This window comes from Haliotis asinina, chromosome 8 (genome assembly GCF_037392515.1).
Source record: "Haliotis asinina isolate JCU_RB_2024 chromosome 8, JCU_Hal_asi_v2, whole genome shotgun sequence".
Classification (NCBI taxonomy): domain Eukaryota; kingdom Metazoa; phylum Mollusca; class Gastropoda; order Lepetellida; family Haliotidae; genus Haliotis; species Haliotis asinina.
The window spans coordinates 37176813-37203787 of NC_090287.1; the positions used below are offsets into that span (position 1 = coordinate 37176813).

The following is a 26975-nucleotide window of genomic DNA, read 5'->3' on the forward strand; positions in this document are numbered from 1 at the left end:
TAATAATATGAAATGCTTTAGCTATTCTCAATAATTTTGAACCATACTGTATGTAGTACTACGTACACAATGTGCATACATACAATGTATTTCAGTCTCAAATCAAACGATATCTCATTTCGATGGTCCTTTGGGGTTTGAGATCCAGGCCATGTATATCTCCAAAGAAAAATATGGCACTTTCTAAAGCTACTCAATTTTTTGTCTGTTTCCATAACAAGCACAAAATGCATTTTAACACAATAGCACTTACAGAATCCACTGAACTAGTAACTACAGATTTACCAAATTTCATTATATCTTAAAGAAAACAATATTAGCAGTAGCCCCAAACAGCTTGCCTATAAAGATGAAGTGCCAGCAGCATTGAAAATAAGATCTGCATCCCTTGAACAAGTTTAGAAGGTGTCAGTGGGAACATGTTTATGAAGTTTTGGCTTCACAGATCCGATGCTGTCTAGGGAAGAGGGAAGTCATTATAACAATCAACAGAAAACAGACTAGATGCCAGACGAACAGACCATGACTGAAGCTCAGTTGACTTTCTGTCAGGTGAGCGAAAAGCATCTGAAACACAACCTTACTCAGCGTGACAGGACTATACACACCACACTGTTAGACAGCAAACTGGAAACCTCAAAATATACAGCAATCATATCGAAAATATCACAAACAGGACACGTGATTTCACATACATCTCAGGTTAAACCTTCCTGAATATATAATGCTTTCAATATATATGTTGTATATATTACATAGAATTATGCATGGACTGTCATTCTTTACGATAGTACATGACAAATAAAAATATTTTACATTTGGTTCTTACGGCATATCACACAGTCTCAACGCTCTCTTACCAATCAAAATGATTCTTGTACCACAGTAAATATATTATGCTTTGAAAAATGATAATGTTGAAGTAACATGATCCTTCTTTCAGAAAATACTGATGCAGATTTCTGCTGTTTTGAAAATTCAAAATGAATAAAACATTTGCTTTGTTCATAATGTACATAAAAAGGGACTCGTAGAGTAAATGAGTTATGGCATCAGTATCAGTGATCGGCTGAAGAACTAAAGTGACGTTTCTTCAGGTTCACCCAGTAATGTCGTGTGGTTGACTTTTCCATTTGCGATGTTGCCGTTGCTCTTCTTGTCTTCAACATGGCCAAGGAGTTCATCCTCTTCGTCTTCTCCATCACTCTTCTCTGTTGTCCTTGCAAACAGTGTTGTCTCCTGTATGTCATCTAACAGCCCTGCAACATCAGCCCCACAACCATTATTCACCGAAAATAGCCAAATATACTCAGGGAAATAAATTAGGGATCACATGACAGCACAAGTGTTCCTTTAATTTTTGCCTATCTTTTTTCACAAGCTTTGTATGGCAAAGTATATAACAGAAACGCACCTTACCTTCAAGAACTTAAGACTTAAAATGTGCAGTTTGTTTCTCATTTTCAATACTAAAAACAAAGTAAAACTCTTTGCATGAACGAGTGCATCTTTCACCATGGTCACCACTTGGCTGCAAGTTGAAGATGAACAACCTCTTGCTTCACATCCCAGTGGAGTGAGTTGAGTTTTACAGAGTTTTAAGGAATAACTTACTGCAATATCACGGAGGGGAACCAGAAATGGGCTTCATACATTTCACCCATCTTGAACCTAGGTCTTTGATGTGATGGGTGAATGTTTAAACCACTAGGTCAGGCTACCCACCCATAACATACACTAAATAATGCAATGTTAACGCTGACAATATTTTGCAATTCAATGCAGTGACATTACATACAAAGTACATGCAGGCTAACACGATATAACCACTTTCTATATGGCATTGCATAATCATAGCTTTCAACCATGGGAGCCGTGCTAATTGACTCTTATCAGAGGGGTACACAAAGTAGCAGTGGCCGAGCGGGTTAGGTGGCTGTGCTGGAGATTATGTGCCTGACTCTGAGGGTATGGGTTCAAATCCCGAATGGCTGTCAACTAAAAAAAAAGTACTAGAATTTGTACTTTACAATGAAAATGTGATGCCAGATATAACATAGTATGCTACAATATAACAAGATGAGTCAGTCATCTCTCTGAATTGACCATGATATAATATAAGGAGCTAAACATTTTTGTTCATGTAATTATGAAAACAGACTTACAATCTGCTTGGTATTTTTTTGAAATATCAATCCCCGAAAAATCATACCACTTTACTGCCAGTCCATTAGTCACTTACAAATATAATGATGTAATTTTCTGAATAAAACTGACATTTTATGCTTATCCTGACTCACGACTTAAGCAATTAAGCATGAGTCAGGATAAGGAAAAATTTTAGCTTATGCTAAAACCAGCAACATATTTTTCCTTTATTGAAATTAATAATTACGATAAGTCATCTTCTATAGCACACAGTCTCCGAACACCAAGTGATTGTTCGCAGCAAGAATTCAGAATCTGAATCTTATTACCCCTGATAATAGACAAGGTGGAAAGTTATAAAGAGTAATGAATAAATCTCTACATTTGATAGTATTTTAGATACCCTTTTCATCAAGTCTATGTGATTAGACAAAAATCAGTTTAACTTGAAATACATAGAAATGGTTTCTAAAAAGAACTCCTTCAGCTATCTACAAATTGACAACAATCCACAATTAAACCTCAAACATATCAGCTCAATTACATATGCTTTCTCTACAAATCAAAATGATTCGATCCAGTACATACACTTGATACAGCTGGGACCACAACATATTGTCTAATATCTTCAGGTCCTAAAAACAAGTACCTGTTATTTCCAGATCGTAAGTTTGTAAAGGGACTTCCCCTTTAATCATGTACAACACAGACTTGCTAGGCCAGAACAGGTGAATGAGAACAGCATATGCCAAGACATCTGCCGCATACGATATACCTGAAGATAAACAATTATCATGCTTAATTGGATCAGCACCAAATCATGGGTGCGCGAGTTTAGAGGTACGCCACACTCAGCATTGTTCCTGCTATATGGCAGCGGTCTGTGAATGATTGATTCTAGACCAGACAATCCACTGATCAACAGCATGAGCATCAATCCAGGCAACTGGGAACCAAAGACTTGTGTCATTCAAGTCAGCAAGTCTGACCACCAGATGCCGTTAGTTGCCACTTATGACAAGCATGGTTTACTGAAGGCCAATATTCTCACCCGGAACTTCACAGGTCAGGACTGAATCATGTGAACACCTCAACAACAGTGAAAAATACTGTCAAGTTGTGAGTCTAAAGTGAGTGAGTTTAGTTTCATGCTTCTTCTAGCAACATTCCAGCAATATCAAGCCGGGGTCATCTGAAATGGGCTAATCACATTGTACCCATGTGGGGAATCAAACCTGGGTCTTTGGAATGATGAGTGAACACCAGAACCACTGGGGTACCCCCTGCTCCTAAACAACAAACAAAATAAAGATTTAACTGCATATACATACTGAGAACAGTTTTGAAGCGCCATAGAGCTGACACCTGTGTAGCAATGAGAGCAAGGACAGGCAGGTAGATGAACCAGACCAGACAGAAAGCACCAAAATGTTGGAAGAAGTTGAGGCGGTCGGGGTGGACGGCAGAACGGAATGTTTGGCGAAGCTCCCACAGAAACCACATCATAATAACCAGTCGAAATGCTAGAGTCAGATACCCAGAGTATGTCTGCCACTCATCCAGGTTGGATATGATGTCTACCTCTGTCTGAAACACAGCAGATAAGTGAACTATAATAAAAGCCACTAGCGAAGGGGCCACTAGATAGTTCATCATAAAAGTAGTTCAATTTTCATTGTTGGACTTGGAGTCCTTGTTATAAACACTGTTTACTGTATGTCAACTTCTGATCAGTCTTATTTGCGATATAACACATAAAAGACGGAGAAATCTAGACAAGCTACATAAAATTTCCAAAATAGGAGAGAAGGTGCACACATTCTTGAGAAAAGAAGAGTGGACACTTCAAAAGAGATTCCATGGTCATTTAGTAAATTTCTGGGACAAAAAGGTGTGTGCACCCCCTCCCTTGCATCTGCCTATGTATGTTTGTATTTCAATTTGCTCACAGAACAAGTCAAATAATAGAGTAACTTTTGTATTTCTCTTTAAACAACAACCACGTTAATGTCTGGAGTAGAACAATTGGCTATAGCTATCTTTCTATGCATTTTGTTTTTAAAAAATAAAATTACTGACATAGAAAATACCTACATATTTTTAAAAAGACTGAGTAAAGATCAGTATTACCCACTTATAACAAACACCATGGATAAAATACCCAGATGATAAAGAGCTGGATGTATCTACTTCACACCGACTTGACTAATCTTTCCTGAAACATCAAGTCCACTACAATGTCTTAAGAATAGATAAGAGGATATTCCATTCTGCTAGTGTTAGTACATGTATCTAAAATATAACTAGGACATATATATTCTTATAATGATATTCACAGAGTGAATGAATTAAAAAGATTTTAATTTGTAGCCAATCATAGCTCTATAAAACTGTCCTAAGGTCTGAGGAAGTAAGAGTGAGCGAGCAAGTTTTTACACTGCACTCAGGGATAGTCCAGCTATATGGTGGTAATCTCTGAACAATCCAGTCTGGACCAGATAATCCAGTGATCAACAGCATGAGCATCGATCTAAGCACCTGGGATACAATGACATGTGTAAACTAACCACCTAAACCCATAAGTCACCTCTTACAACAAGCATGGGTTACTGAAGATCAATACTAACCCAGATCTTCATGGGTTATGGTTTTACTGGATTCCAGTTCCAGTTAACTGTAGTCAACTCTCAAGTTTCAGAAGAGTATTATACACTGATGACATATACGATGACCTATCAAATACTTACTTTGTTCCAGACAAAGAGCACAATATTCAAGACAGTGTAGATTCCCCACAAAGTGAAGAGGACAGTGTTCCTGCTCAGTTTATCAGTGGTAATCTCCCACCCTTTGGCAATGAGCAGAAGAAACAGCATAAACAGACACTGACTGAGGACCCGGATGAGCGTGCCTGTTATGCCCAGCCACTCAGCACCCCACCCGTTGAAGGCGAAGATGGTGGTGTCGAGAAGGCTGCAGCTGATGCCAACCATCTCTAACAAGAAGCTGGCTGTGAAGATCTTCGTCAAGGTGTGCTGCTGTCTGAGGAATGCGTACAGCCACAAGAGAAACAGTAAAGTACACAACACTATGGCCATCAGGTGGATTTCAAACACATCGTGCAGCTCGAAGGAGAACTGGTGTTCAAAAGGGTTCAGATGTTTCGCACTGGGGTCGCCATTGACCATCCATATGTCATAGTCAACTGTTCCACGTTGGGTCTTGTTGTAGCCCCACTGACACTTGGGTTCTTGAACCCCATTACGATGGCAGGCCACTATACTGACATACCAAAACCTGAAACAGAAAAAATATTAAAAGTGGTTAGTTGGAAAAAATGTGTCCAGTACTGCTGTATGAACAACGCATTTTAAATACATTTTTAACTACGTAAGTTTTGCATTGTAACCTTGCGGTTGCTATTGTGTGGCTGTCCAACTTAGTCTTCACTTCTAAATCTCCTCTGAAACATCTGTGTATAATTAATGTTAAATCCGGGACAACAATTTCTTACTCAGGCTAGACCAATTATATTTCTTAGTTTTATGGATTTTTAGCCTCAGAAAACCCAAAGGCAGGAGTGACAATATTTTTTAAAAATGTCCAGTCAAAGTAATATTCTTTTTAAATGCTAGAAGAATTTTAGTTTTGGCAATTTATGAAGTGTAAATATGGCACATAACAATAAAAAAATTTTCTTGCAAGTTTTCATTTTTGGACAAAAAAGACCATCAAGATTATATTTTTGGTATAGAGAAAATTCTCAGTCTAAGTAAACTTACCCTCAGTACTTTTCATTACACTCCACCAATGAGTCTAACAAAACCTTATGGGAGGTCGCGTCAGGTAACCTTTGAGATTGACCAATCAGAACACAGCTTACCAAATCGCGAAAGTGGACATTCGCACATACCTTTTGAACTTTTTATCTCGAAAAAGTTCGTATCCGAACGATTCCAAATGCTATTTAGTGTACGATCCCTTTCGGGTGATGCACATGGCATCAAATACATAACCATGACAACAGTGAGTAAACAATCCTTGAAAATAGTGTTTTTGGCAATATTCAAGGATGTCGTCTTGCAGAAATATTGGCTAATGGTAACCATGTCAACAGAAACCCCAAAGAGTTTATACAGCTGGTCAAATAACTGTGTTATATACAGATTTTTGTTTGTGGAGAGATCTGTGTCAGTAACCTGAATATTTTGAAAGTCCCTCCGATCCCTAAATAGAAGCCGTTGTTTGATTGGTTCAATCTATTTAACTGTCTCGCGTTTGATTGGACGGTTATAAGTAGCTCAAAGGTTACCTGACGTGACCTTCTACTAGGTTTTGCTAGACTCAGTGGTGGAATATAATGAAATACACTGAGACTAAGTTTGCTTAGACTGGGAAAATTCATTTATTCCAAATTGTTGAAAAAAAACCAACCAGTGGATCAGTAGAACAAGAAATTAAATTGGCCTGGCCTAAGGTAAAAATTTTACTACTTTTTAAGTTTAATCCAAATAATAATTGGAAGTACACTCTCAGTGATTGCCAGTACACAAAGTGTGCAATCTAACCCACTCAGCCACAGTGGCTTCCACAAAATCTGTATTCCAACAACTGATAATTACAACATGCACTTTGTGTACTCCTGTGATAAGCTGGCACAGTTCCCATGGCCGACAGCTATGAATCCACAATACCGAAGGCTATTAATATACAATCAGGAAAAACAAAACCTGATCATGATGAATGATACCAACTATGATGTTGCTGAAAGGAATTGTCATCTGATTTTAAAGAAGCAAGGGTACTAAATATGTAACATTTATTAAGCGTTATTCTGAAATAGAACAGAAAATGAAATATAATTGAGACACCTGAAAATACTGCACATTTCCTAGCAAAATAAGAAAATAATGTTTAAGCACATACTTTTACCTGATAAATATTATCAACCATATTAGAAAATACAGAATAAGATTTGAGTCCCTTCCATAATTGCTGATAAGTAAAATGCCAGCTTTCCTGACTTCAATTTGTTTTTGAATATAACAGTCAATCATTTAATGTCGAAACACTGAATGCTTAGGGGCTCAAAAATAGATCAATTGCTATATTCATTTAAAGCAATATTAACATGTCCAAGAAAGTAATAGTGTGTTCTTCCCACCACGAGAGTTTGTGCTATCAGATTATGAAGGAAAGGGCACATCAGACAGGGGTCCAAGTCCCATTAACAAGTAACTCAATTGTTTTTTCCATTCGTGAGAACAATGCTTCAAGTTCTCATTCAGTCTTGTTTGTCTTCATCATTGTTCAAGTCATAACCATCAAAATCCACTCTAACAAACATCTTCAAAGATGCTCGTTTTGTGTTATTAACACTGGCTTAACCCCCTGCATGCCACAGGGACATACATGTCCTTCCACGTCATCCCTCACTTTGAAGTCCAATAAAATCCTAAATATACCATGCATATATATATATACATCACAGTTTTGAATTCTGCTGAAAATTCCCTGTTTCTTGATACCATCAACTGCATAAAATTGCCTTTCAAAGTAGGCTTCTTCGTAAATGTCGCCATTTTTCACACTATACAAAATCATGATTCAGAGCGTTATTTGCTGTATGTTTTGAAATGTGAAAATCGGATAATTACTGTATTTCAAAAATAGCAAATTAATGATCACTGATATCAAGTTTTCACGTAACCAGTAATGATACACTTACACAAACACTGAAGTGCGCTTTCCGCCATATTGGATAGTGTTTACAACATCACGTTTCGAGTAGGCCGATATTGAGACACCTAATACATCACGTATATTTCATAGTCAGCTGCGACAAATGCATCAATGCACTCCCCAAACATTTTAGAATGAAATTACAAATGGTCTTTGTTACCAATACCAACTGTCTAGATAAAACGAAACGAAAACTACTGGGTATCTTCAAAGATGCTCGTTTTTGTGTCCTTAAAGGTCACATGCAACGTAAAACACAACTTTGCAGATTCTGGTACCTTTAGGTATGCACTTACCAAAACAAATCATAAAAAATGCCAATTCAACCTATAAAGTTGAAAAACACGCGATGAAAAAAAAGCCCGCGAAATCGGAGTTCAAACGTTTCATTAAATTCCCCCCAGTGCTGGGGGGAAAACTGGTTTCAACAGCTGTGCTGCGCTGCGTCCATAACGCATGCGCAGTGAATAGGTTCATGGAGCTTGAAACAGTATCCATGCCCAGCGTCTGAGGTCGTGAGCAGTAGTCTAATCTTGGTTGTGTACACAAACAAGTAATTAATCTACTCGTTACGTAAAACAACTTGTTGACTGTAGTAAGCAGTTTCTGTCACAGAGAAAGCTCATTGTCTGGTTTATTCACACCTATATGTCTGTCTGCCTGTCTGCCTGTCTCCTAAAGACAACATGCAATACACAGCTTCAATCATTGACTACGTGCAATTTGAACTTAACACCTATCAGACTATACGACATAAAGAAAATAAGTTGATTTATGACTCGTGCCACCGAGTCCCGTGTCTGCCACATCATGTAATTAGGCACGTGTGATACACACGACATGTTTTTATGTCTGTGGGTTGCAAACAAACCACATTCATTTTTTTCGGATGACTGGATCTGACGGAAACTCGTACAAACTCTTGTCTCTTTCAAGTCCTGCTTTGTACTTGGACGAATGACAGATTCCAGTCACGCGGTAGTTTACTATCTCTACTGACATGATTTTTTATTGGATCCAGCACAAATTCAGAGAACATGTATTTTCCAAACCCAGCATCTCTATATACATTCTTCATGGATAACGACTTCTTTTAGTGTATATGATTTTATTTGACAACAGTATATGAATCCTTACTGAAACGACGCATCAAGTACACAAAAAGAAGTTGTTATCCATAAAGAATCTTACTTTCTTGTGACTGGTTATACTTCTAAAATGCCCATCAAACAGATCATCTTTCTGTACACACAAGGAGCTCTCAGCATATCAGCAAAAGGAGCAGCCAATCGGAAGCCATCGTTACACTTGAGTGCATATCCACCCGCTATGACTGGGTTCGGTCTCCGGAGTGCTTCGTTTCAGGGAAAGTAAGCCCAAGTACAAAATATTGCACTTTTGAATCGCGATTGTACGCTTATAATTTTGTTTATTTGTTTTTTTCAAAAGCATCAATGTATATTATATGTCATGAATAAGTGATAAATGTGTTTTAGTTATGTTTGATTTTTTGGTTGCATGTGACCTTTAACACTGGCTTAAGAATGCAGTTTACCAGGAGCAACAACAGCCAGCACCACAGAGCAAATATCTCACTATACAGTAGTGCCTCCACCCTTTATGATCCTTAGGGTTGGGGTTAGGGTAAGGCACCCTTTATGATCCTTAGTTTTAGGGTTGGGGGTTAGGGTTAGGGCTTTGGTGATTTGTTTGATTGGCATTATTAGAAGTTGATGAGTGATTAAAGAGAGTAAGATTCTTTATGAATAACAACTTCTTTATTACATATGATGCAATGTTTCGGTATAATCTTGGACTGATTAATCATCATTATTTATTTTGCTGCAGCTGCATTGCTTGCAGACTGAAAAATATTGAAAAATCATTTCCAAGCCAGTCCCTGGGACTAACAGGCACATATAATGAACACCACAGGAAACACATTTTTGAAAAAATGAAATCTCATAAAAGTAAACTTTCATCATCAGTTTATGTTTTCCATTTGATAAGAAAAAAAAGCTCAGGTGCATTTCTCCTGCTGTTCAGTTTATTTACCAGTCCAAGATTAATTGTACCAGTTAGAAACTGTTAGCATGGTTAATAATCTGTAAATGTGAACACCAGCAGGTTATAATAGCTAAACCGGTCACCCACATCTGTGCTACATATGCTGCAAGAAAGGGATAAATCCACTAACATATGTCATTTATTCCACTAATATATGTCATTTATTCCACTAACGTATGTCATTTATTCCACTAACATGTCATTTATTCCACTAACATGTCATTTATTCCACTAACATGTCATTTACTCCACTAACGTATGTCATTTATTCCACTAACATGTCATTTATTCCACTAACATGTCATTTATTCCACTAACATGTCATTTATTCCACTAACATATGTCACTTATTCCACTAACAGATGTCATTTACTCCACTAACATGTCATTTATTCCACTAGCATATGTCATTTATTCCACTAACATATGTCATTTACTCCACTAACATGTCACTTATTCCACTAACATATGTCATTTATTCCACTAACATGTCATTTATTCCACTAACTTATGTCATTTATTCCACTAACATATGTCATTTACTCCACTAACATATGTCATTTATTCCGCTAACATGTCATTTATTCCACTAACATATGTCATTTATTCCACTAACATATGTCATTTATTCCAATAACATATGTCATTTATTCCACTAACATATGTCATTTACTCCACTAACATATGTCATTTATTCCAATAACATGTCATTTACTCCACTAACATATGTCATTTATTCCACTAACATATGTCATTTACTCCACTAACATATGTCATTTATTCCACTAACATGTCATTTATTCCACTAACATATGTCACTTATTCCACTAACATATGTCATTTATTCCACTAACATATGTCATTTACTCCACTAACATATGTCATTTATTCCGCTAACATGTCATTTATTCCACTAACATATGTCATTTATTCCACTAACATATGTCATTTACTCCACTAACATATGTCATTTATTCCACTAACATATGTCATTTATTCCACTAACATGTCATTTATTCCACTAACTTATGTCATTTATTCCACTAACATATGTCATTTACTCCACTAACATATGTCATTTATTCCGCTAACATGTCATTTATTCCACTAACATATGTCATTTATTCCACTAACATATGTCATTTACTCCACTAACATATGTCATTTATTCCACTAACATATGTCATTTATTCCACTAACATATGTCATTTACTCCACTAACATGTCATTTATTCCACTAACATGACATTTATTCCACTAACATATGTCATTTATTCCACTAACATATGTCATTTACTCCACTAACATGTCATTTATTCCACTAACATATGTCATTTATTCCACTAACATGTCATTTATTCCACTAACATATGTCATTTATTCCACTAACATATGTCATTTACTCCACTAACACATGTCATTTATTCCAATAACATGTCATTTACTCCACTAACATATGTCATTTATTCCACTAACATATGTCATTTACTCCACTAACATATGTCATTTATTCCACTAACATGTCATTTATTCCACTAACATATGTCACTTATTCCACTAACATATGTCATTTATTCCACTAACATATGTCATTTACTCCACTAACATATGTCATTTATTCCGCTAACATGTCATTTATTCCACTAACATATGTCATTTATTCCACTAACATATGTCATTTACTCCACTAACATATGTCATTTATTCCAATAACATATGTCATTTATTCCACTAACATATGTCATTTACTCCACTAACATGTCATTTATTCCACTAACATGTCATTTACTCCACTAACATATGTCATTTACTCCACTAACATGTCATTTATTCCACTAACATATGTCATTTATTTCACAAATTGTCATTGATTCATGTACATGAAGCATTTGTAACAACAGCTCCACTGTTGTAGTACCGTAGTGATGATGATGTAATCACCTGTTCATCACAAAATTATGTCACATCATTTCAACAACAGAGTAAAACGGTGTCCTACAAGTTTTGTTTGTTTGATTTTTTAGAGCTTAACTCAACAGGATTTAAGCTATATGACAGCAGTCAGTAAATGATCCAGACTCTACAAGTAGACATTGTGATTGGAGTTTTGCCTGGTAAAATCTTCGATCCTACTAGTAGAGATTGCAACTGAAGTACTCTGATTACATAAAATAACCTATGCAATCACAATGTCTACCAGTAGAAGCTCAAATATGTCAGGGTAAAGATTGCAAATCTACACTTATGCAAGCAAGTGAAATTTAGAAAAAAAAAACAAATTTAGTTTCATATTTTGTAGAATATAACAATATAAAAATGTAGAAAAATCGGTAAAATCAGCATTGTTTGAAGAAAGAAACTTGTTTGAACAAAAACATATTTATTAAGTGAATAATGCTGAAAAATAAAACATATTGTTGGGGATATATACATATCCAGGTGTCTCACATCATTAGTACTAAATCCATCATGAAAGTCATCTTATATTCCTGTTGTTTACACTGAGATATTACATGTGTGCTATCTTTAATCCCCCCACACCTACATCTAAAAGTCTCTGTTAAAAGTAGGAATTTCATTCAGATATAATTCTCAACTAATGATGAGTAATCGTTCTAAAGACATTGCTTTCCAAAGATGTAGAGAAGTAATCAGGCAATTATTATTAGGTGGGACATGTGGATCATAGTCACCAGTCTAGAAGTAATCTCCCTCAACCAGACTTCAAGAATGAACACAGGTTGGAAAAGCACAAGGCTCAAGTACATATGTGCTTGTAAGGGCAGCTGTGTAACTAACAGATGTCGTCCTTAAAAAAACAAGAAGTAAATGTTCTACAAAGTGTAACCCATCTACAACTAATGCATGTCAAAATAAAGTTTAGTACAATTGCTATCTTCATTGCTACCTGTTTGTAAGTAAGAAACAGTCCATACATGAGTAAAATGCATATTATAGTTCATCAAGTACAATCTCTTTGTTGTTATCCCACAGATAAATCAGAGTTTACAATTCAGTAGAGACTACAACTGCAATTTCAACTAGTAGGATCGGAGATTATAACAGTAGAGACTCCCATTGCTATGTCTTTAGGATCTGAGACTCTCCCAGTAGAGACTCCAAATGCTAACTCTACTGGTAGAATTAGAGATTTTACCAGATCACTGTCTCTACCCTGACACATACATTAACAGTAGAGGACACAACACGTACGAGAGACGGTCTCCCGTTACACATACAACTGACTACCTGAGAAGGGGCCACTGACATTCGCATGACTGCCTGATCACAGAGTTATTCTGCATGTCACACAAAAACATGTCTAAAAATGTTATTTATGAAACTAATTAGTCTTTGAAAAATGTTCAAGTTGGTGTGCATCAAAAGCTGCATATATATTATAAATCTACGATGAATGAGCTTTCAGAAAACACTAAATGTAAGTTTCTGAAAAATATGTACATAGCTGAAATTCTCTGTTAAATATCATCAATTTTTGCTCAAAACTTGCACATTTTTTTCATTTTTTTGAAAATTTAATTTCCTCTTTTTATGTTTTCATTCACGTCATCCAATAACTTGACCATCAGTCAATAACTGTAGCAAATTTTGTTTAATCATTTTCATAAATACCACTTTTAGACACGTTTTTGTGTGACATGCAGAATTTCCTGTCTGTGATCAGGCAGTCATGTGTATGAGTGACCCCTTCTCAGGTAGTCACTTTTACACGTAACCGGAGACTGTCTCACGTACACGTTATGTCCTCTACTGATCAAGCTGACTGCAAGTCCCATACTGTCCAAGTGTTACAATCACTTTGTGGAGCGACTGAGTTCAGCTTTACGCAGTTTTTAGCAATAGTCCAGCAATCATGGCAGACTACACGAGAAACCGGTCCGGGGCTTCACACATAGTACCCATGTGGGGAACTGGCTAACCACCAGGCTATCCAACCATCTGCTTTGTGGAACACATGCCTCAACCTTTGTAACCTTGATGACCACTATCCGTGAAAAACTACAGTTGACTGAACATTGATTGGTGTATAATCATGATAATAATTCTGCGTATTGTCATTATCATGCATTATTCACACTGATCCCAACAATCAAATCAAACATAGGTCTATGGAGCTTGTTAACCAAAAATTATCATAAATGCACACAGTTCTACATTCTGACCTCTTCTCATGACCTGATTATATTTTCAAAAGCAAGCATATTAATCCGAAGATCAATATACAAATGCAAAGGTACGCTGGATTCTAAATAACTACACCAATCAACAGCTGATAAAATCCTTCCAAGAGTCAGTGAAATTATACAGAGTTTGTTAGATGTAAATTATTATTATTATACATGCAAGCAGTCCTACATTTTAACCCCTTCTCAGGACCAAAATATACACCATTCAAAATCAGCAGGGGATATTCCATTTTGCAAGCAGAGCACAAGCCAATGCCACTGCATATGAGAAAAAGTAATATATACAGATAAAATATTTCCAAAGGAATAGAATAGATTGTCACATTTTCCATTAATTTCTCTTCATCATCTGTTTCCTCCCTGACTTCATCATTAGCAGTTTATCAATCTTGTAAATCCAATAACCCTTAACTTTTGAATAATATAGTAAACTTACCAAGATCAGTACACAAATTCAAGTGCACAGTAGATTCTCAACAAACTAAACAGATCAATAGCTGATAAAATCCTTCTAAAGTGAGTGAATTTATAGATTCTGTCATACTGGTTCCCTGGAGGCCGGGTATTGGGTCAACACCACCTGATGCACTTGACAACTTTATACACTGCAACTAGCGCTAACATTAACTGGTCTCATATGATCAGGTAGATTTAACAAGGACATTCTCCATCTGTCTGCCAGCAGCATATATCACCTGTCTCATCGATCAGCATACAAGATGTAAAAACCGTGAAACCTCGGCCTTGAACACATATAGATCAATAGGGATTTGTGCATCCATTTGTGCTGAATGAGCTTCAATGTCCTCCGTGTCAATACCACACCTAATGCTTTAAACATGGGAGTTTATACTGTGTGGATCTAGTCTAAAGGAACCAGAATTATTGTTGATAGAAATAGTGAGTGAGTTAGTTTAGTTTTACGCCGCTTTTTAGCAATATTCCAGCAATATCACGGCGAGGGACACCAGAAAATGGGCTTCACACATTGTACCCATGTGGGGAATCGAACCCGGGTCTTCGGCGTGACGAGCGAACGCTTTAACCATTAGGCTACCCCACTGCCCCTTTTGATAGAAAGAACTACACATGATTATTGACATTTGTGGCACTGTGATATCGATATCATATACATGTATATAAAATATGATGTAAAGATTTGTGGCATCGATATCATACATAACATATCATCGTGATGTAAGTAAGTTGTGTATTATGCCCTATTTAGCAATATTGCAGCAATATCATAACAGGGGATGCCAGAAATGGATTTCACACATGTAGTGAATCCAACCCTTGCCTTCAGTATGTCACAGGTAAACGCTTTAACCACCACACCCACCTGTGACCCCTGTCATGATGCAAAGACAATGTGGAATCAATATCAAACAAAAGTTATTTACATACCTAAACAGACTTGTTATTGTCAATTTCTCAGGACAGAAATTAAATGTTTTGTTAAAACTGGGTATCCACAAAGCAATCCGTGCACACACTTGACAAAGACGTCTCTGAACATGTGGAACATGTTGATGTGTTTTGGAACATCTGTATATTTTCTCAAAAGTTTATTTTCTGTACCCATGAAGGTACGGGTTAGAATACTGAGCTTCAGTAACCCCAGTCTAAGTAAACTTAGTCTCAGTGTATTTCGTAACACTCCGCCACTGAGTCTAACAAAACCCTGTAGAAGGTCGCGTCCACCACTGAGTCTAACAAAACCCTGTAGAAGGTCGCGTCAGGTAACCTTTGAGCGACCCATGACCATGATGACCGTCCAATCAGACGATTAAATAGATTTCACCAATCTGACAACGGCTACTATTTAGGGATCGGAGGGACTTTCAAAATATTCAGGTCACTGACACAGATATCTCCACAAACAAAAATCCACATATAACACATTATTTGAACTGCAGTATATACACTTTGGGGTTTCTGTTGACATGGTTACCATTAGCTAATATTTCCGCAAGATGACATCCTTGAATATTGCCAAAAACAATATTTTCAGCGACTGTTTACTCACCATTGTCATGGTTGTACGTACGACGTGTGCATCACCTGGAAGCGAACGTACGCTAAATAGCATTCGCAATCGTTCGGTTACGAATCTTTTCATGATGAAAAGTTCAAAAGGTACGTGTGAATGTCCACTTTGGTAAGCTGTGTTCTGATTGGTCAATCTCAAAGGTTACCTGACGCGACCTCCCATAAGGTTTTGTTAGACTCAGTGGTGGAGGGTAACGAAAAGTACTGAGGATAAGTTTACTTAGACTGCAGTAACCCATGCTTGTTGTAAGAGGCAACTATAGGATTGGGTGGTCAGACTTGCTGGCTTGATTAAGACATGTCGATGGTTTCAAATTGTGCAGATCAATGCTCATGCTGTTGACCACTATATTGTTTAGTCAAGACTTGATTATTTACAGACTGCCGACATATACCTAAGATATTGCAGAGTTCAGAGTAAAACTAAAACTAAACTCACATACTCACTATTTTCTGATATTTATTGATAACTGAACAATACTTAGTCAGCAATCATCAAACTGTATGATGTATATCAATAGCTAGTCCTATGCTTGAGCCACCATAGAGGCATTAATGGGCAGCAATAATATTATATTTTAATGGTATAGTTCCAAAAGGACCCTGTACACTGATCTAAGGAATATACTAACACAACCACTATGCGGCAAGTCTTGGCAACTGTTCAAACTGCTGGCTACGATACCATAACACAGACATAACGCCTCTATTAAGCCTTAGCACTTAAATCACTACATCTCCTTGTATATTCATGGCAGTATTTATCAATTTTATTTTTTCAGCAATCCAATCTTTGTGGACAAATATCATGAATACAGCATAACTTCTTTGAGTAGCAGTTAGAACATGTAGAAGTTGATATGATAAACGAAGAGAAGAGGTCTATGGATTTACAATTTCTTTAATATGACAAAAGCAGTGTTTTAGTGTAGCTGCCAGTACCAACACTTGCCCATTTACCCAACTCCTATTGGTTTAGTAGAAGACACCACTGGGGATTGCTAATCTGTTGTAATCCCTTATCTTGTACCCTGTGACATAGCATCCGAGACCAAATGGGATAAAATACTATTACTTTTGACTCAATGTTTGTCTATATGTATTAATTATATATACAAGTTATCCTATTATACAATTTATCTGTTTATACAACTTAGTACAACATCAGCATTAGAGCGACGATATATCATAGTATCGATAATCACGATACTTTATCGAATGATAAATATATCAATACTTTTTTTTCGTATCGTGATATGTATCGTTGACATCAAAATTGTTAATTGTTACTAGAATTTGACAGATATGTCAATATTTACACATTGTATCATTTCAAGATATCGCGATATGTATTGTATCGTGAATTTTTTGTATTGTCACACCTCCAATCAACAAGGTATCACATACTACAAGGTTTCGCTGCACACCTTTCACACTTAATCACCAGCCAAATGTGATACTGACCCCTAGTGTTTGGAGCTACTCCATAACAGGGTCCATGGTTACCATGGTAAAAAGAGACCATGGTGCACCATGTATTACCATGGTTTGCCATGGATGGCCACTGAAACATGAGAACTACTTCCAGCTCATCCAGAAGTTAGCAGAAAATAAAAAGTGTTTTCAGCCTCATCGGTCTATGATGCATAATGCTTCCAATCAGTAATACTGAAGCCCTAATCATGGCAGATACACATCGATGACCTGAGGTTGAGCATGAGGCTCCAGCCATCGCAGCAGCAGAGAAGCAATGGCAGAGTCAACAATGGTACATGCTATAATGGCTTGATTCCCCATTAGTGGTGATTAGTCAGCCTCACCTCAAAGCATGGGACCCTGGAGCAATTTCCACACCAGAGCCACACATTGTGCAATAATGATGTACTAGAAGGCAGGGTTACTTCAAGCTTACTGTCAGTTAAACACTCTTCATTTCCTGAAAACACTAGTTTCACTTAGTTGACTCAGATAACACATCCCTGATGGTGATGAGGCAAAGCAGAATTTCATAATGGCTGTATTATTGCACTTACACAGTGATGTTCATGTTAGCAGTGAAACTGAACACTCTTGGAAAGGGATGGTAGGCACTGCTGTGTGAAGGTCTTCAGTTCTGTCAATTCGGTACACGAGATATGATCATAATGCAGATTACTGACAAAAAGAGCCAAACCTCACATTGTTTAATAACATGCAAAACAAATAACCATAATCTTTGTTATTTTGAATGAACAAAACAGTCGTTTTATGGCTAGACAAAACTGACGGTATGAAAACCAAATCTACTGAATTTATTGACTGCATACCGTGGGGTACTGTTTCAATCCTAGTACATGTCGTGTTTGCGTGGCTGGCAATGTGTACGTGTTTATATAAGGGACAGTATTGCATCATGTTTACTGATAGTCCATGGAGTAAAGATGTGCACTGGCTGATAAATTGCATTGATATACTCATGGAAACGAAAAAGGGAACACATGAGAGTACAAGTGTTCCTATATTTATTTCCAGAATTTCACCCACAGTGCAATACATACCTTGTGAAGAAACCTGGAAAAGAATATTGCAACACCTGCACTTTTATGTGTTCCCTTATTTGTTTCTATGAGTATATGTATGGTAAATGAGGTACCTGTGTTGCAATATACTGGGAATGTTTGACAGTGACACTAATTGTACAAGTCAATCCTATTTTCTGATTATAAACAGCAGACTTGAAAATAAGTTTCATAGACAGGAATTCTATTTTCCTTTCTGTACAATTACAAACTTTTCAATACAATTACAAACTTTGCTGTACAGTTAATGGTATCATAGTACACTAGTTTGTCATTGAATAACAAATTAAAACACCTGTTAATGAAAATGTTTGTGTAGATTTTAATCAAAACCTTATAGAAAATCACAAAACTTTACATAAGTCTATTACCCAATACACAAGTTCTTGGAAGTAATATTGCTGTCCCAAGATGACCAACGTTTATTTTGTCCCTCAGACAAGTTTGTATGTATCATTAGAAAAGTTGATTTCAGTGTATCGGAAATACTGTGCAGTCAATGCCCTGAAGCCACCAAGATACCATCACCTTACACCGACACCCCCTTCAGACAGCGTATGATGACAACCAGCACTTGTTTTATCCTTCTGCTGAGTGTTGGAGAGGGTAACAAGAGTTACTATCACCATGTACGACTTAGCCTGGGATCAAAACCATGAACATGGCCAAAAGTTCCCCACTCATACAAAAACCATGACACATACCGAGACACATCTAGTTTTATGCTGCTTTTAGCAATATTCCACTATATCACAGTGGGGAACACCAGAAATCTGGTTTCACACAGAGCATCCTTGTTGGAAATTGAACCTGTGTCTTCTGCAAAACAAACAGACACTTCAAGCTGATCACTAGGCTACCCTACTGCCTCTACAAACCAGAATACTTACCAACCTTACCAACTTTGAACATGATCAAAAGTACATCACAACAAACCTTCTGACAATCCATGGATAGATATTCTTCCAACAACATAGGGCTTAAACAACTGCCATTTATCATGTTTACCCCACTTACTACATCTTCAGCAATTATGTGACATATCTAAATAGCATTACAAATTTTATAACATATATAGTAAGTAATTTCAACAATATGCAAAGTGTTCATTTATTTATTTCCAGAATTTCACTCACAGTGCAATACATACCTTGTGAAGAAATATGGAAAAGGATAAAGGAACGCTTGTAATTTCACCTGTTTCCTTATTCATTTCCATGAGGAAACAGAACACAAAAGTTGTAGGACAATTTTAGGATAATTTCACCAGTGTACCAAGTATCTGAACCCCAACTTGCACCATGTCAAATATCTCTCAGTGAACAGAGAAAACATAATCTGAAAAGCAATTTTTTCATTCACTTTTTAGATTTCTCATTTCACATAAGCTTCCTGCAGATAACCACCAAATAAAAAACAAGCACAATTTTCACCATGAATTTGCCCCTAAAGTTGTAACAAAGTTGCATCTCCGTTCCTTGACACTTGAAACTCAAACAAAAAGCAAATAAATGTTTGCATAATTACATGATCATGGAGGCAGTCACTTGGACAATATCAGTAATTGAATCATGATGAAATGTGTGATTACCCATGCCATGCGATGATACCATTATCTCATTCTCAATGTGTAACAATGTGTAGGACACCCTTCATCCTGTTTATAATTATTTTTGTCAATGGCATCTAGATTCCATCAGAGTACAGGTGATAATTGCCTGCATACCTATAAGCATTCTCTGTGAAATACATAATGTAACTAGATTTGCATGCAACTGTCAACTCTCCATCACATTAGGAGCTGTGCAACAGATGCGCTTGACAAACTTGCATTCACAGTCATGGTTATTCAGAGTTTTCACTTATTAGTTTCTCTGTTTGACAATGTGTTCCACCAGCTCCAATTCCCAGAATAATGATTGTGATGATATATTCCAGCTAAATAGTGCAAATTCTGAAGTGGTAGTTACTTCTGGGTGTACGCATGAAGGTCCGGGATAGAATAGGCCTTCAACAACACATGCTTGTCGTAAAAGGTGACTATGTTTGTCATAAGAGACGACTAACGGGATTGGGTGGTCAGGCTTGCTGACTTGGTTGACAAATGTCATTGGTTCCCAATTGAGCAGATCGATGTTCATGCTGTTGATCACTGGATTACCTGATCCAGGCTCGATTATTTATAGACCACCACCATATAGCTGGAGTATTGCCGAGTGTGGCATAAAACTAAACTCACTTACTCACTCAAGCCAATCAGTAAGCTAACCCACCAGCCCAGTTACCATAGTTATTTGAATCTTGGGACCTTTGACTTTGATTTTACATGAAGCCTCTAACCTTTACAAGTACAACTTTTCGGAATAACCAAAAGGTTTCATGAACAATTGAAACTACAGCCAAAGTGTAAGCATACTGACATTCATTCACAATCACAGCCTTGACACTGGAGCAGGTGAGTGAGTGTTTTTTATGCTGCTTTTAGCAATATTCCACCAATATCACAGCGATGGACACCAGAAATGAGCTTCACACATTGTCTCTATGAGGGGAATCAAACCCGGGTTTTTGACTGGATGAGCAAATGCTTTAACCTCTAAGCTACCCCATCACCTCTAAGGGACACAGTGAAAGTGGCTTTGAACACTGCACCCAACTGGGAATTACACTTGGTCTTTCTTGTACAAAGTTAAAATTTGAACCATTAAGCTGACCTCCCATCCCTGTTACCAAAGTTATCTGAATGTAGGAACACTTCAATTTAATTCAGCTTTCAGGTTTTCACCCATTAGAAGGTTTCCTGAACAATTCCAAAGAGTGAATGAGCATTGTGTAATGATAATTGATATCTTTAGCTACATTCTACAATAGGCATGGAAATCAGAAATGGGCTTCGAAAATTGTAGTGAGTGAGCGAGTATAATTTTACACCACCTTTAGCAATAGTCAACCAGGGGGACATCAGAAATGGGCTTCACTTACTGGACATATGATATGTGAATCCAATCTGGCCCTGATTTCTCGAAACAAACTTAAGTCTGAGTTTTGACTTAAGTTCAAGTTTTTGCTCAAATTTGAGAAAATGCAAGAACACGCATTTTCCAGAATGAAAGGAAATTGGCATCCAGCTCAAACATAGTAGACAATCCGAATTTGGTGGACAGAATTCTTTAGTTGTTTTGACTTTTTTAGTCTAAAAAATGCGGTTGAGATAAAAATTCAGCAGTTTCAAATTGTCAGACTCAGTTTGAGATTTGAGTTAAAACTTAAGTTTGTTTCGAGAAATCGGGCCCTGGGTCCTTGGTGTGATGAGAAAACACTTGAGGATATCGCACCCCACGCACTGCTAGAGACAGTACTACACATGCTACAATTGTTAGTAAATATTAATAATCAACCTATAATCATGTAGTATAGTCAAGTTTCATTTATGAATAAACTCATAAAGCAAACACGATGATATAATTAATCATAAAAAAAATTAATTAATCAACATGATATCTGGATGTAGGTCAGGGTTACTTTGAGGATTGAAGGACAATTGACACCAATGGAGATTCCTGCTCACACATTGCAGGCAGACCCAAAAGTTGGACAACCTTCCCCTACTCAATCTAATACAACTGAATGTCTTGTACACGAAATAGCAAGACTGTACCCAAAGAAAATATACATGACTCGAAGTGATTGATCATCTTCAAAACTGTAACTATGACTAATGACATTGTATTCAATGACCCGGAAATGTTTGAGACTGAGGGACATTGAGGTGGCACGGATGTTATTACAATTACTATTAATAGCATAAAATCGGTTTAGCAAATTTTAGTAGCCTCTAAAAACCATACTCAACTTGTTTTTCTTTGTTACACTTCACAGTGTCACACCAACCATGAGTGAATGAACTTGCATTACCTATAAATTAACAGCATTAATTGTATGAGGAATCAAATGTTTATGGTGTGGTTTGAAATATAAAATCCAGCACGGAATTATGGAATCACCAACAACAGCATTTAAACAGAATATGGCGCTTGATATAGATATGGCAGAAATCAGCATCTCAGTAGTATCCACAATAAGGCAGACAACACATGTTTGGCAGGCAACATTAATAGTTTTGAACTGTGTTCACCATGTGCAGTGACATAAAAGTGGAAAAAAAATGAAAGCAGGAAACAAGAAATAAAAGGGTGGCAATTCAACTGACACAAATACAAGTCAAAGGGAATATCAAGAGACTGGTTTAGGAAATATTACCAACTAGGATATAATTGAGTAGTATACAGACTACTCTGTATAAAGCTTTATTTCCCGTTCCACCATTCTGTATACTACTCAAGGTACTATGAGTTGCTAACACTCCTACCAACTTTCAACTTTGGTATCTTACATTTTTTCCTGGCTCACTGGATTTCAAACTGGCTCTTTTGAAAAAATTTAAAAAGCTCCAAAGAATCAGAATAAAAATTCAACTCTCAAAACCTGAGATAAATGTGCATTTTGAGTTGCTTTGGGAATTCAAGAAGACAGTGAATACGGTTAAGTCATAGACGTACGGAGAGTGAACATTGTAAAGTTTTACACATTTTAATATTCCATTATCAGGACTTTACCTTCTCACAAACATGGGGGTCGAATTAGTTTTAAGAGTCCTTACAAGAAACATGAGGGTCCTGTGATTTAACGGTTTTGAGAACTGTTTGTTTTGATAATTTCCTCACAACCCGGGATGAATCAGTGATCATGTGGACTGGTAGATGAAATGATGCAAGTAACTGCTCTGAAAGTCACACCCAAACACTCAGCAAAGTCAAAGATGTACTGTGGGTACAGCATGTACAGTGAACAATATGGTGCGTCCGTCTGGGTACAGTGAATTATTTTTTGCATCCATTCACTACATTTGTACATACTGAATTATTTTCATTGTTCATATACCTGAATCATTCGGTGAGTTATTGAAAGTACTGCTATCAACATGATCAATATTATGAAAACTCGAGGAATACAAGCATATAGCATGGTTCAGCAGCTTCCTCTGCGAATATAATGCAAAATGAAAATTGATAAGCATTAGTATTTGTATTGCAACATCCATTGTAATTGCATATAGAGGGATAAATTAAAAATCTGGTGTATATACTCTAAGATGGACAAAAATCACTTGGTACGTTTTGTTTTGATAGAATTTGCAGTATGCACTGTCATGTCTGTAAACAAAATTATGAATAATCTGGTAAATGCATCGAAGCTGAAGAAAACAAGAAGATAACAACAACATTGATCATAATTTTAAATTTAGGGTAAAAAATATCTTGACAACATAAAAATTAAACATGGATTATGCATGATGAAATCAAGCAATATTTAACAAATAACTCTATTTCAAAATTTTAGTTTTCAAATCTGTGAGTTCGCCATAAATTCTGTCTGTGAGTTGGGAATATGTATGAATTATCTGAATCTACAAATGATAATCCACAGGTCAAAAGTGTATCACATGACAATGTGAATTTGTATAAGGGCATAAACTTGAATAATTGGTTTTGGGACACCTGAGAAACATTGTTTGGGGGAGGGGTTGGGGGGTCGGTTATAGGTTGTAGTCAAAAGAGGGGGAAAAAGGCCAAATGTCAAATGGGCTGTAAGGAAACTTAACATAGGCCTAAAAAAGGGCTGAAAAATATATACAAATTTATAAATAAAAAAGTGAAATAGTGTAAATAGTATTTGGTTTGTTGTTGTGATTTTAATTGAAATTTGAACATGACTTCTTGACTCTGCGTCATGACTAATCCGTATGGGATGTTTGAGTTTGTTGTTACAAGTTTTCAATCCAAAACCAATAGAAACATGTGAATGTTTGTTTTTGTTGTAAGTTTTTCATCCAGATCTTATTAAAACATTGGATGTTGTTTTTGTTGTTGAAAACCAAATCTGAACATAACCTCTGTCACACAAAACAGAGGCTGACAAACTTGTTTCAGTCCAAGTAAGAGCTCAGGTGAGTGGTACCTTAGATTGACTGATTCCCAATTAAAAGTAGATAAGTTGTTAATTAATCTTCCTTAATTGGTATTTGGAGATGTTAACGAAACAAACTGATTCTTAATTAGATCAATCATCCTTGTTTTCATGGGCGAAGAAGGCTGCAACACAAGACCTGTTTAAGCCTTTATCACCTGTTTGCTACTGACCGGCAACTAGCCTATTTATCTATGGCAAAGAGTGGTTTGTGGATGGGACATTCAAAATGTCAAGTCATCTGAAAGATGCTTCACGTCCTACCTCATCCACCCCAAGGCTGATACATCATGAAAAAATGAATAAGTGTAAATGATGAACAAATGAACTTGCATACATGCTTGCATATTACCATGCCATTACAATTTTATTAATGTTATGATGATATATTTATGTTTTATGTGTCAATAAAAATTGTAAAACCTTTCTACACTTTTTTCTTTTCACCCAATATGACTAGGAATAAGGCTATTTTGACTTTTGTGACAGCCCATTTGACTTTCATCTCGGCCCTTTTGACTTTGCACTTGTCAGCTCTTTTGTCCTTTGGCCCATTTGACTAGTTCATTTTTTTATCAAGTGAATGACAATACAATATGTTACCAAGAGTGATGACAATTTATAAGATGTACAACTTCTCTTATTCTGTGAAAGGCCACTTTCCGACATAGATTCTAATGTTGTGGTCAAGCAAGTGATGTTAACAGAACCAGGTCCCACTAAGTAATGGAACGAATTACGGCAAATTTGTAGGAATTGCACCTTAAATGTAAACAAACGCAGCCCACAAGCGAAACAATTGCAGCGATATCAGTAGTTTAGCGGTAATAACATAACACAACGTCCCTATCGGAAACAGTGTCGGTAATACTTAAAACAAGATCGGCCATCTTCGGAGATTTCTTGGCTCAGTTCTGTGATTTGTCAATCGCGTCCGGAAACTCACACATCAAAACATGGTGTCACTGGAAGGAGTACCCGTCTCAGTGAGTTTTGTTTTTAGTTTCTACTGTCTTCATTTTCATAATTATCCATCTTTGATCACCCGTGTTGAATGCGTTTAGGTATGAGGTGTTGTCAGAGCTATAAATTATTTTTTTAGGAAAAGATCGTCACTGCAAAAGAGCGTCATAAGTCATGCCCCCGGATGCTTCCGATGTTCAGACGCAAACAATCTCCGGAGGGCCTGAGAACATAACAGTAGAATCTATGTTGAAGCATCATCTTTCACAGAATAAAAAAAGTTGTATAGCCAAACAAATTGTTATCATTTTTCATTACAACTCAGCTTCTAAAATGCCCATCAAAGAAATAGCATACGAACATGATCAATTTTGAATGATCAGTGCCCAGGACCATTAAAGTATACAGCATGGTTCAGCATGTTCTTTCCTGAATAATATGAAAAGAAATAAATTTTGAGAGTGCAGTACCATATTTTAACATGTTTAATGTAAATGATATACACTACCGTATATATAATGTATAATCAATTACGACTACGGCTGAAGCCATCAGTAAGCCACAAAGTAAGTTAGATATTAACGAATACAGCTCCAGCTGTTGGTATCATCTATGCAGAATATGATATGTACATACCTTGGCCGTTCTGTGTCCCTTACTTTGTAGGTAAACTGGTACCCTGGTACTACATTCTGGGGGTCGTCTTCATCCAAACATAACTTATTATGCGGACAGGGTACCCTCCTGAGAAAATCTTGTTCTCCTTTGGGGTTACAATCAACATCAAATGCGATTGTGTCTATCTTGTTGAACATTCTTGGACAAGCAGTGTCCCGTGGCAACGTCCGATTTGTGTAAAATTCTATAAAATATTCACTATCAACCACAACAAGCTTAAGATCCAGGCTTACACTTGAGTCTGTGGTGATGTTTCCAAAAATATAACCTTGTGTTCGGTCTAAATCTGGAGATGTAGTCTTTTGAAAACCAAACTTTGCTAGAAACAAGAAAAATCCTTCCGAGTTCCATGTTCCTTTCAAGTGAAGACATGAGGTGTACGGTAATAAAATGGCGATGATAAGAAGCAGCTTCACGTATGAAGGTTCCATTTCTGATATAAATCCCTACGCATCAGTTGTTTGTTCATATCTGATGCAGGCGCATACTTCTACACTTGGAATATATTTCACGCCGGGTTGTCACTGTCAGC

General features: G+C 36.7%; 1 protein-coding gene across 1 annotated transcript; it reads right to left on the reverse strand.

Annotated features, from left to right (window-relative positions):
• Positions 1 to 1000: 1000 nt before the first annotated feature.
• On the reverse strand, positions 1001 to 26955 carry LOC137294438 (transmembrane protein 145-like). The gene is made up of 5 exons (XM_067825447.1): positions 26402 to 26955; positions 4896 to 5445; positions 3480 to 3735; positions 2798 to 2923; positions 1001 to 1259 (listed from the first exon to the last, which is right to left on the reverse strand). Exons 1-5 carry the CDS (start codon positions 26872 to 26874, stop codon positions 1078 to 1080), a joined length of 1587 nt encoding a protein of 528 aa, XP_067681548.1. The 5' UTR covers positions 26875 to 26955; the 3' UTR covers positions 1001 to 1077.
• Positions 26956 to 26975: the final 20 nt, after the last annotated feature.

Bases quoted from the DNA above. Each gene is read 5' to 3' on its own strand.
- LOC137294438 (XM_067825447.1), bottom strand. From the start codon at position 26,874: ATGGAACCTTCATACGTGAAGCTGCTTCTTATCATCGCCATTTTATTA. The intron at 5,446-26,401 runs GTATGTACATAT...TTTCTGTTTCAG, and splicing joins AGGGACACAGAACGGCCAAG to GTTTTGGTATGTCAGTATAG. The intron at 1,260-2,797 runs GTACTTGTTTTT...CTGATGTTGCAG, and splicing joins TTACGATCTGGAAATAACAG to GGCTGTTAGATGACATACAG.